Source organism: Xenopus laevis, chromosome 2S (genome assembly GCF_017654675.1).
Source record: "Xenopus laevis strain J_2021 chromosome 2S, Xenopus_laevis_v10.1, whole genome shotgun sequence".
In the NCBI taxonomy this organism is placed as follows: Eukaryota; Metazoa; Chordata; class Amphibia; order Anura; family Pipidae; genus Xenopus; species Xenopus laevis.
In genome coordinates, this window is record NC_054374.1 from 62,396,108 (window position 1) to 62,408,757 (window position 12,650).

The 12,650-nt window shown below is 40.2% G+C and overlaps 1 protein-coding gene across 7 annotated transcripts in view; it reads left to right on the forward strand.

Moving 5' to 3' along the window:
- tmcc2.S (transmembrane and coiled-coil domain family 2 S homeolog) overlaps nucleotides 1-11,506 on the forward strand; it is a 34,008-nt gene extending 22,502 nt beyond the window's left edge. For all 7 annotated transcript variants that reach the window (XM_018249354.2, XM_018249350.2, XM_018249351.2 and 4 more), the window contains 2 exons: nucleotides 2,871-3,006; nucleotides 9,463-11,506. In XM_018249354.2, coding sequence (XP_018104843.1) covers nucleotides 2,871-3,006; nucleotides 9,463-9,774 — 448 coding nt within the window. In that variant the 3' untranslated portion in view covers nucleotides 9,775-11,506. The remainder of the gene's footprint in view (nucleotides 1-2,870; nucleotides 3,007-9,462) is intronic.
- The last annotated feature ends 1,144 nt before the right edge of the window (nucleotides 11,507-12,650 follow it).

A 12,650-nucleotide genomic window follows, 5' to 3' on the forward strand; every position in this document is an offset into this window, starting at 1 on the left:
TACTTCCACATCTTCTATATTTTGTGCTGTACATTAATGCTACCTTGCACTGGTAAGTTAAGCGTTTTACATCCAGCATTTCTTAACCCAGTATTTTTAGGACAGACAACAATTTACAGTAACATCTGAAAATTCTTGCTGTTTGTTTATTCTTGTAACCCTGCATATCCACCGGTTATACTGACTGTAATATTAATGTAAAAACAGGAATATTTGTAAATCACTTTAAAAACTGTACATTTATCTTAACCATAAAAAAGGGGAACATATGTACATTTATGTTTAGGCTTTAAAAATAAATTAGTTTGACATTAGATCAGGAGTGCCCATACTTTACTAATGAGGGGTCTACTTTTAGTGATGTTGCCCCATTATGATCTACATCCATAAAAACATTGTTGTCATTCTGTTACAATGAAAACATTACTTAAATATAGTATTGATTTATGAGTAAATTAATAATGCTAGGATTTACTAACAACTATGTATTATGTAACTTTAATAAATAAACTGTAATAAATATCCAAAATAAAAATAATTGAACAAGAGGGTAGTTAAGTCAAGCTGTTTGTTGACAGTGTCTTGAGATCTACTGATCACCAGCTAAAGGTCTACTGGTAGATCCTAATCTACCTTTTGGGCACCCCTGCATTAGATTATGTAAAATAGGCTGTTGCCTTTCAAAATGGTTCACATTTCATATGTCTGATACATTTCTCAGCAGCATTAGAGAAATTCCAGCAACTAATGTATCGCTTTTAATGCTGGGAGATCTCTGGCTCACTTAGCGACCCAAATACTGAGCCAAATTAGGCTGAACCGTTTGTTGGTCTGGGAGCCAATGATCAGTGTACCAATGTGGTCATCACATGATGGGATTGTCATACCTGCCTTATAGATATGTGGCAGATTGAGCATGTTGAGTAGGGACTAATGCTGCTGTAAACATATTTTCTAATGCTGAGGTACTGCTGGGAAACATGACAAGGAAAAAACCAAAGCTAGGCGCAAACCCTAGCCCTGGGTGCAGATCAATTCAAAATGGTAGATGTACCAAACTTAACACATACTGCAAGGTTTGCCACCTTTTTGAAGGCACGGGATGTCAGCAACCCTAAGGGGCAAATTCACTAAGGCGCGAAGCGCCGAACGCTAGCGTTTTTTCGCTAGCGTTCGGCATTTTCGCTACTGCGCAAATTCACTAACGAACGCTGGCGTAGTTTCGCTAGTGTTACTTCGCAACCTTACGCCAGGCGAATTTTCGCTAGCGACGAAACTACGCAAATTCACTAACTTGCGCAGTGTAGCGAACGCTACCTTTTACGCTAGACTTCCTTCGCCACCTCAGACCTGGCGAAGCGCAATAGAGTAGATAGGGATTGTTTCAAAAAAAGTCAAAATTTTTTCTAAGTCCCAAAAAACGCTGGCGTGTTTTCTACATGACGGGTGATAGGCTGAAAAAGATCGAAAATTTTTTGGGGCTCCCCTTCCTCCCCCCTACATTTCCTGACTCATGGCAACTTACCTAGACAGTGGGCACATGTGTAGGGCAAAATAAAAATTTTATTGGCTGATTTGAAGGTTTTCTAGGCATTTGTAGTGCAGATACGTGTTCCTCCATTGAAATTTGAATTTCGCGCCGTATGCAAATTAGCCTTCACTAGCGCAACTTCGCTTTATATAGCGAAACAACGCTAGCGCAACTTCGCAAACTTACGCTACCCCTGTGCGCAACTTCGCATTTTAGTGAATTTGCGGAGCGCTGGCGAAAATTCGCCTGGCGAAGTGCGGTGAAGTTGCGCCTGGCGCAACTTCGATTCTTAGTGAATTTGCTTTCTGTGCCTTTTTACAGTAAACCTTCGGTTTGCTAAAGCATGGTATTAGCAAAAAATGGAAACATTTCAAAAACCACAAAAATAGAAAATAATTGTAAAAGTTCGCATAGCGGTGCCCTAATTAAGTTTACATAAGTTACATTTCTGGATTTCGATCCCTTTAAAAGAAATATGGTGGGAAGATCACATGATGTACTGCATTTTGGGTGCTGGTGCTAAAATAATGTACAAGTGTCAAGCTTCCCCCTCACACCACAGGCCAGTCCTTTCAGTCCCTCTTTAAAATCCATAGACATATACAGTATATTATAATCCAATAGACATTTTTATTTTTTCCTCACTTGACACTGCAAGTTTGAAATGTCAAGTACTGTTTAACTTTTTTTATTTTATTCGTAACCTGCTTGATATGGTTTTCAACTTGGACAGCCAAATCTGGCAAAGATTCACTTCTTTGTTGAGTTTATAAGTGGTTCTTCCAGCGTATGGCTAGCTTTACTGTAGGAGTGATGCACACTGAATTATTTTACAACTGGGAACGGTTCTCCTCTCATAAGTATAAGTTGCAATGGAAATCAAAACTGGAAACCTGAACGTTACTGTTTTTACAGAAGGTGGTTGGGCATTCTACTGTGTTGGTCCAGCTTTGGGCACCTAAAGACACCTTTTTTTTGCTTTGGGAAGAAGATAAACCTATATTTGCCATTGTCACAGATACCTCTTTATACTTACTTGGGGTGATTTTTTTTAACCTAGTTGCAAGGCTATTACTACAACTATTGCAACTGGTTGTCCCCAACACTTACTAGCTCAGCTGTTTCCCAAACAAGAAGTTTGGCCCAACTACTCTGGATCAGCAATATAGGAAAACACAGTACAACAGGCACAATATTTATGCCACAGATTCAATGTCCCAAGATAGTTTTTTTTTTTTTTTTAAATAATAATATTGTTGCTAGATACAGTACAACAGGACTGTGCAATGTATTCTGAGCCAATAATAAAGTAGTAATTATACTAATCCTTATCTACCAGGTATGAACGACTGGAAGAGCAGCTGAATGACCTGACAGAGCTTCACCAGAATGAAATGACTCTGCTGAAGCAGGAGCTTGCAAGCATGGAGGAAAAAGTAGCGTATCAATCATATGAGCGAGCCAGGGACATTCAGGTATGAAATCCCTCATATTCTTTCAGGATCTCTTTTAGTTCACTTTCCACTTAGTTTGTCTCATTCATTTGGACTTATGTAAAAAGGAGCTCCATAAATAAATAAATAAATAAATAAAACTGTTCAGTTGAGCTGTCTATGCCCCTTAGAGTGAAGTGACATGACTGTGTCAGACAGTAAGGGACTGGTTATTTTAAAAACCAGCTAAAAAGTGCACCGGCCTGCTTGTCATGTCACCTGCTATTTTCCCTCACTGCAAGTCCCTCTTAGCAGGTTTCATGCCCTTCCCGATGCTTGGGCGGAGGTGTGACAGAAGTGGAAGAGTAATAGGTGCAATAGGTGACATAACATTTTGGCTGCCATGTGATTTTTGGCTCAAGAATTTACACATCTGCTGCTTGTCAATTTTTTGGCACGAAAATTGACACCTGGGCGTCATTTCCTTATCAGTTAAAGTTTGGCGCGAAAATGGATGCAACTGCGCCATTTAAACATAATAATGTAATGTTTGGGCGTGAAATTGGCACGCGCCTGCCACTCCTGGAAGAAACAGAGCTTGGTCCGTCCATGCTCTCCTGCTTCTCCACTGGTAAGACTTATGGGGTAATGATATTGTTCCAAATATGGCTGACCAGGCACCAGAAAAGGCTGATTCTGATAAGGCAAAAAGTTAAGACAAGCCAAGATCAAAAGACCTGCTTTCAGAACGTAGTCAAAAAGAGCACATGAATGATTTTAAAAAACAGCACCCTATAAATTGTGCAGGTTGTGATTGAGTGTTTATTCCTTTGGAGAGTGAAAAACGGTGCAAAGCTTTTGTTGATAGGATTAAAAGTCCTGCCCCTTTATGCAACATTGTGTTGCCTGGATGAAATGAATACAGGAAACTTTTGACTCTTTCAAGCATTCAGATAATGCAGGGACATCCTCTGTAGCAAAATCTGTCTTTGAGGATGTTTCGACAGATGAAGTCCCCTCCAAAAGGAAAACTTCATGAGAATTGGAGGAAAGTGAATTACCTGAAACAGAAGATTTCTTCCATCTTGAGAAAATTGAACCTTTCTTATTGGCGGTCAGAGACCATGGGTATGAAGGAGTTAACAGAACCTCCCAAGAAGACTAGTAAGCTATTTGCAGGAATAAATAAAAAGAAGCTTTGCTTTCCATTAGACTCTGCTTTATCTGAAAGAATAAGGAGCCACTGATCAATGCTTGACAGGAAGATATCCTTCTCTAAAAGATTTGAATCCCTTTTCCCCTTCGACACAAATGATTCTAAGAATTGGGATGCTGCACCAAAGTTGGATCCCCCAATGGCCCAGACTGTAAAAAGAACAACCCTGCCCCTGGAAGATAGCTCAGGGCTAAATTATCCAATGGATAGGAAAGCTGAGGCAGCAGAAGGGAATATCTAGCAGCTGCAGCCTCAAACCAGCAATTGCAGCAGCATCGGTTGCCAGATCCCTAAATGTTTGGATCAATCAGTTACAAAAAGGATTGAAGAAGGGAACTTCTAGAGAACATCTCCTGGAAGACTTACCAATACTTTCATAAGCTACACATTTTCTTACAGATGTGGCATTAACCAATATTGATTTTCTTGCTAGAACTACTGCTTGTACTACTTTGGCCCGCAGAGCTTTATGGCTGAAGCCCTGGGCAGCAGACATTGCTTTAAAAAATCGTCTTCTTAATATGCCTTTTTAATAGGAGAAGTTATGTGGGTCAGAATTAGTTCTACTTGTTGGAAAGAAATCAGATGGCAGTGTCAGAAGTCTTCCACAGGATAGAAAAAAACAAAAGAAACACTTTTTTTTGGTACACATTTATCATACAGAACTAGACAACAAGGAAGAGCTATTAGATCCAGTAGGGATACACTTTCATACAGTAGAAAACAACAGAGAGACAGGGGGCATTCTGGCTACAACCAAAGACCATTTTCCTCCTGCCGCCAGTCCAGTAGGGGGCAGACTGAAGAACTTTATATCTGCCTGGGCAAGAAAAACATGCAACAAGTGGGTCCTTCAAACATTTTGAAAGGTTTACTCCATAGAGTTTATATCCAAACCACCGGAGAAGTACGTTTTTACCCCAAGGCCAGTCATCAGTTGCCAAGACAAGCTCTCTCAGAAGACATTCAAGAGTTCATGAATCAGAGCGTACTGATTCCAGTCCCTCCAGTTTTTAGGGGTGTATTCTCCTGTGTTTCTTATTCCCAAACCAGACAGGAAATATCGAACCATTATATATTTGAGGTTCCTAAATCAGTTCATAAAAAAGAAAAAGTTCAAGATGGAAACAATTCGCTCGGAAATAGCTTCCTTGTCTCTAGGAGACTTCATGAGCATGCTGGACTTACAAAATGCCAATAAGACCCTGTCATCAAAAATATTTACGAGTAGCCATAGAAGGAAAACATTTAGTGGAACATCTGCAGTTTACAGCACTCATGGTGGTGGTCACAGCTTTTTTAAGGGAGAAGTCGATGGCAATCATTTCCTACCTCGACGATTGTCTAATAAAGGCAAGATCCCCTTCCATTTTAAAAAAACATCTTGCTTTCATTCTAGAGACTTTACAGTCCCTACGCTGGGTTGTAAACTGGGAAAAGTCAGCGTTTTTTTCCAACTCAGAGAATAACATTTTTAAGAATGTGGCTGGATACAAGGGTAGGCAAGATTTTTTACCAGAAGAAAAATGCTAAAAGATAATTCAAAAAGTATCCATGTACCCAAAGAAGATCTACAGTAAGATTTTTGGAAAATTTAGGACTCTTGGCTTCATCAATAGAGGCAGTTCCTTGGGCCAAAGCCCACTCAAAACTTTTTGATCCTAGTTTGCAATCAGCAGGAAGATTCATTGAACCGACAAGAAATTCTTCCAGATCAAGTAAAAGAGTCTCTCAACTGGTGGCTGTTACCACAAAACCTTCAAAAAGGAACCAATCTTTTTCCAAAACAGGCAAACCTAATTACCACGGATGCAAGCAAATGGGGCTGCGGAGCCCATTTAGACAGTTGCTACAGACAAGGCCGTTGGGGCCCAACCTAATTTTTCAAACCTTCAAATGTTCTGGAACTGGAGGCAGTCTGTCCTTCAGGGATTCCATAAGAGGTCACTCAGTAAGAATCCACACAGACAATATAGCAACAGTGTATTATTTGAATCACCGGGGAGGCTCAAAGAGCCAGGCCCTTTTAGAATTTTCAACAAAAATTTGTTCTTGGGCTGAAAACAATCTGGAAGAATTAAGAGCAAGACATATAAGCGGCTCCACAAATACAATAGCAGACTTTTAAAGTTGCCGGTCAATTTCATCAACAGAATGGAGTCTAAATCCAGAGGTGTTTCTTCAAATCTGTGCCCTTTGGGGTACTCCAGAGATAGACCTCTTGGCCATAAGACAAAACAGCAAAGTGCAAATATTTTTCTCCCTAAAGGCAAATCAGGGAGAAATTGCGGTGGATGCCCTGATACAGCCATGGAACTTCAAGCTGCCATACATCTTCCCTCTCCTTGCAATAATTGCGAGGGTACTCAAAAAGATCAGACAGCACAGTGTAACAGTAATTGTAACTGCACCAGGCTGCCCAAGAAGAGCTTGGTAAGCGGATTTGCTACAAATGTCAATCTGTCCACCCTGAACTCTACCAAGAAGGAACAATCTTCCACTACAAGGGCCAGTGCTACACAAGAACCCCGATGCCTTAAATTTGTTGGCTTGGAAACTGAGAAGGATATACTAAGCTAGCAATGTATCTCCCCCAAGGTAATTGATACCCTGTTGCAGAGCCAAAAGAGAATCACTTACGCTATATACCAAAGAGTTTGTAGCAAATTCAATTCCTGGTGTAAGGAAAGAGCCATTGCCCCAAGAGCAGCAACAGCTGTAACAATCCTGGATTTCCTTCAGGAGGGTTTTGAGAAAATATTGGCATTAAACATGGTTCCGATTGCGGCTGTCACGACTGGCTCCCAAAATCCAGAACAGGTGCTACCCTCCCTGGTCTTGGCTCCGCTTCTGCCTGTAGCAGCCGCCTTTCACTTCGGGAGGAGCCCTTTGCTAATTGGATGCCACCAGGTTTTAATAAGAGAGGAGCCTAGCAAAAGTTCTGGGCTTGCAAAGGGGCACAGTCATTAAAAAGTCTTTAGAAGGAAGGCACAGTTCTAGGAATAGACAAAGCGTAGTCAGATAGGCCAGGGTCGGTGCGGGCAGAGTTCAAGCAAGGTCAGACAGGCAGTGGTCGGTTCAGGTGGAGATCAAGCAAGGTCAATCAGGCCGGGGTCAGTACAGGCAACGTTCAAGGATAGTCAGGCAGGCATGGGTCAATACCTGGTAGAATCAGGATAGTCAGGCAGGCAAGGGTCAATATTGGCAGAGTTCAGAATAATCAGACAGGTGTAATCAAACACAAATCAAACATACCCAGGATACTAGCAAGTAGACTTAACAACGGGCATTGAGTTTGTGCACAAAGCCGCTTTAAATATTAAAATTTCGGAAATTGCGTTGAAGTCATGGCGCTTGCAACGCACCAAAACCGGAAGTGGGCGGCGAGCGCCATAGCAGAGCCAGCAATCAAACTAAGAGGATCACTTCGGCGGGTGTTCCCGCCGGCCCACTAGACCACCAGGGTGAGTCTTCACATCGGCCTTAGGGGCATAAAGGGGTGAATCATTGGTAGAGCATGCTTTAGTCAAAAGATTTCTGAAAGCAGTCTCCAATTTGAGACCAAAGACATTCAAACGTGTTCCTACTTGGGACCTCGACATTGTATTGAAAGCCTTGCAAAACCACCCTCTGCCCACCGCCAAGTCCCCCCCCCCCGTTTTGAACCTTTTGTCCTTGTTTAATCTAACACTTAAAACTTTTTATGGGTTTTTTTTTGCTCGCCAAGGAGTCAGGGAACTCCAGGCTTTCTCATGCAAGCATCCATATCTTCAGATACAGTCTCAAGAGTTAAATTTGAGGGTTGACCCCATATTTTCCCAAAAGTTATGTCAGATTTCCACAGGAATTTTGGTATTCACTTGCCAACCTTTTTTCAGTCTCCCAAGAACCAGAGGGAGAAAGAGCTGCAATTGCTACACGCAAAATGATGCCTGGGATTTAGGGTGGTTAATAATCTGCTCCCTTCTTTTGCAAGTCCTAATAAAGGGAAAGCAGCTTCAAAATCAACCATCTCTAGATGGATTAAACAGACTATTTCCCTGGCCTATCAAAAGGCAGTTAAAGTAGTGCCAAAGGAATTAAAGGCACAACGAGAGCAATGTCAGCCTCCTGGGCAGAGAGAGCAGGTATCACACTGGAACAGATCTGCAAAGCTACCTCGTGGTCAAGCTGTAAGACCTTCATAAAGCTTTACAGACTGGATATTGATGCATCTAGGGAAGTGGCTTTTGTCAAAGCAATTATCAGGTCAGCCGTCCTTTAACTCACTGCTTTTTATACTCTCGTTAAGTGCTGCCTGTAGGGACGTGAGGGAAATAACAAATTTTTACTTACCGAAAATTTATTTTCTCTCAGTCCCAAAGGCAGCACAAATATTCCCTCCCTTCTTCTTGTATATAATAAAATGTGTGTCAGCAGAAATGAGGTCTGGCTATTGCTTGGAAAATTCACTGTAGTGCTTGGGGCTGCTGGAGTTTTATTGGGGAGGGGCCACTTTTGATTGGTGCGGGCTAATCCTACCTACAGTGCTCTCTCGTTAAGTGTTGCCTTTGGGACTGAGGGAAAAGGAATTTTCGGAAGTATAAATTCATTATTTCTTAGGCAAAATCAAGAAATGCAGAAGATTTGTGGAATGTAAAAGGTGCCAGAAGTTGGTCGACTCCATGCAACACAGATGTGCAGCAGTTCTCAGAAAGAGTGGTTATATAACTAGATATTACTTCACTGATTCAAAAGAAAGCAAAATCCTCTGTTTACACAGTGAATGTTTGCGTTTGTAAAGAAGAATGCAGACACTGCTATTTTTTGGAACAGCCTAATATTCCATTTTCTTCACTTTCTGTAAAGGAATAAAACAAATGTGATACATTTTTCTTCATGTTTTGATTCACAATAGAATGTGCATTATTCCCAATGCATTTGTGGGTATGGAAATAAAAGGAGTTTTAGCTTTATTCACTTTTTTAAATACTCTGCTATTATTCTGAACAAAATTGTAGTTTATATATAAATAAAATAAGCTGCTGTGTAGCCATAATGGCAGCCATTCAAAATTAAATCTAGTACTTGATTACATGTGTGAATGAGTCAAATTGGCAACAGAATACAAAAAATCACTTTATAAAATAGAAGATACGACATAGTTTCCAAAAATAGGTTATTGTATTGCTGGTTGGAAAGACAAACGTTAAAATGTAGAAAAAAGAAAAACATTCACTTATGATGTTACTGTCCATCTGAATATTAAACATTTACTGACCTTTCTGTCTTTATGTTATTAGGAAGCTGTGGAATCTTGTCTCACCCGAATAACTAAACTTGAACTACAACAGCAGCAGCAACAAGTGGTTCAGCTGGAGGGGGTGGAAAATGCCAATGCTCGGGCTCTCCTTGGGAAGTTCATCAATGTGTTGCTGGCACTGATGGCTGTACTACTAGTTTTTGTGTCCACAGCAGCCAGCTTTATTACTCCTCTGGTGAAAACTCGATTGCGCCTCCTCTCTTCACTGCTCTTCCTCCTTTCTCTCCTAACGCTTTGGAGGCACTGGGACTGTGTCACGTCCTTTCTTGAACATGTACTCGTACCCAGCTGATACCCCTCCTTCATTCCTTAAACCTGCAAACATATCCTCTTCTCTGTTCATGGACAGAGCAAGAGGCAGGCTTGGAGAAAAAATTCTGCTCAGTGCTAACTTAATATACTTACATAAATATCAGTTCGGAACTGTTTATGCATATCTTTATAAATCTTTATAGAGCTTCTTATTTAAAAAGGGGCAGGTATTTGCCAGTTTTGCCCCTACACTCTGCAGGAGAATGGGGTCTTTCAGAGGTATTTGAGTTTGCTGAAAGGAAGGAAGAATGACTTTTAGTTGAAGAAGAACATACAAAAAGTGTGGCAGATGTTACATTATGAATGTTCAACTGGGTGTTTTAGCACATTGCTCTGCAGAAAGTGATATTCTTCAAAATGACTAAGAAAAAATTGCTCTCACAAGCATTGCTCTGCATGATAGATATGTGGTACTGCCCTTTTTTGTTAGCCATTTATTCTCTGAATAATGTGCAGTGCTCTGCGTCATGGGAAGCAATCATGCAGTGCAAGGTGTTGCAACATCAAGTATAGTTGAGGTTAAGGCTCTGTAACATAAATTATAAACAGAATTCGGAGCTATCTCTTACAAGGTCCACTCTCCGGCACCTACTACACAAGGACAAGCAAAAAAACTGATATTGGGTGGTGGAGTTACTTGAGGGGCCTACATTTTTTTTTGTAAAAAGTCTGCAATTCCAGGGTGAGTAGCAACAATGGACAAGTTATAGCTCAACTACTAATGAAGGAGAAATAGGAAGACATTGCTATAAAAATATATTTGTTTTTATTATGCAATAATTATGATCTGTGCACTTAAAGTTAGCAAGCATTGTGTCATAAACGACAACGCAACATAAGCTGGGATTGAAAAATCAGTATACTTTTTATCTATACATTTTTTTCTCCTTAAGAATGGGTTTTAAAAACACTTGTATGTGTCATATGAGTCATCAAATTTTTATTTTGTAGGTTAATTTGATGGAGAAAAAAATTGCATGGGATTTGTTTTTAACAGAATGCCGAATCCAACAGGAGTGAAATTGCTATCTTTTACTGTGGCCCTTCTAAAGTGCATAACCGTCAAGCAAAGTTAAGCAACGTATAAATTGCAGTTAAAGCACTATATGTACAAGCAAGAGTAGCATACGTTTTCTGTGACTAGGCTTTGCACATAACCTAAAAAAATCTTAGCTATTCCACAAAATTATTAGTTGGGATGCTTATACTTTATTGTCACTGGTCACAGATATAGAAAAGGGGCCATATTGGCTCATATAATGAGTGTGTAGTCACCAGTTTGTTCATGAAAACCATTTGATGCATGCTCCCCACTGAATCTCATTTCACAATGTTGTTGAGCAAAAAACAAACCACTCCAGACATTAAACCTTACATAACTGGCCTGTGTGATTCTGTCCTTATTGTGTTTAGGATACCTTTTTTTCTGTGAGCAGATATCAGTATAAGATATGCATACATATCAGAGGTGAGGGTGTTTCTGAGCCAGCCCACACAGCCATACTTTGAACATGTTATTATTATTTTTTTTAACATGTATTTTTAGAGCGCCAACATATTGCGCAGCGCTGATTTTGTGTGCATTAAATTTAATGTCTGAGAACTTTTCTTGGCCCACCAGATACTGTAACAAAGAGTATCACAAGGCAAGGTGTGTATGTATCACATTCTCTTGCTTCTGTGTGGAAATAAAATTTATACATTTCAACATTTATTTTTCTCTGTGTCTTTGTAAAGATGCTTTATAGTCTAGGGTCTCTCGTAAGATAACTACAAATAACTAAGTTTGCTGCTTAGAAAACAACACGGTTTAGATTTAAATTGTCTTAAATAAGTATAAGATACACAAAAACAGTGGCATGATAAGAGGGCGCTGCCCCCCCCCCCCGAAAAAAAAATCTTTGAAGGGCCCGGCATGCACAGCAGCTCTGATGAGCACTTGCCTGCTCATGCGCACGAAGATTTAAAGAAGAAAAAGCAGCTGGGGAGGGGGAAGATCATGGGATCTGCTTCCTCTTCAGTTATGCCACTACATAAATATATAAACCTCTTTTCTGGAAGCGTTAAAAAAAAAAACAGAAGGTTATTGTGGTCTTCATATTAGATTTTACTGTTTTTTATAAAAATATAAAAATGTAATTGATAATACAGTACTATAACAGGTACACTATATGCTAGATTCAATATGGAAGATGTAAATATTGGTCTACTTGTTCTATGTCTTGCTAAGAACTGAATTGTATAAAAAAAATTGCTTTTGGCCAAAATAATTTTTGGGCATATAAATAGCTCATATTACCTAAATAGCTCCCAATACCTAAAAACTATATTCTACATCATGCACCACTTGACCTCAGTGAGGAGTATTTAGTTGGCAGGGCCATATTTACCATGAGGGCTCATGTCTAGGTCGTGTAGCAGCTTCAGAGGGTTGCCCTCGGGTGTCTATAGTAAATAAAATAATTGTTCAACCCCCCCCCAACCACTTCCGGGTACTTGATGATAAATCAAGCAGCAGTGCTGAGGGGAAGATGGACATAGGAGCATGCACAGGACAGTTGCACCAACTGCTATTATGTGATTGGTGTTGCTGAAACATGGCTGTATGACTGTATGTCATAGTCACATGACTGGGCACTTAATATCAGTGGCTATACTTTGTTTCGGCGGGACAGAGGCAATAGAAAAGGAAGAGGGGTGTGTCTGTTTGTTAGACAGGATTAAAATGCTGATATAAAGGAGGAGGTGATGTCAGAAAATGTCTTATGGGTTGAGCTGTTCAACGATTGTAATGAGTCCAGCAAATTAATTGTAGGAGTATGCTACAGACCCCCTAATGTAAGTGAGGAGGAGGCG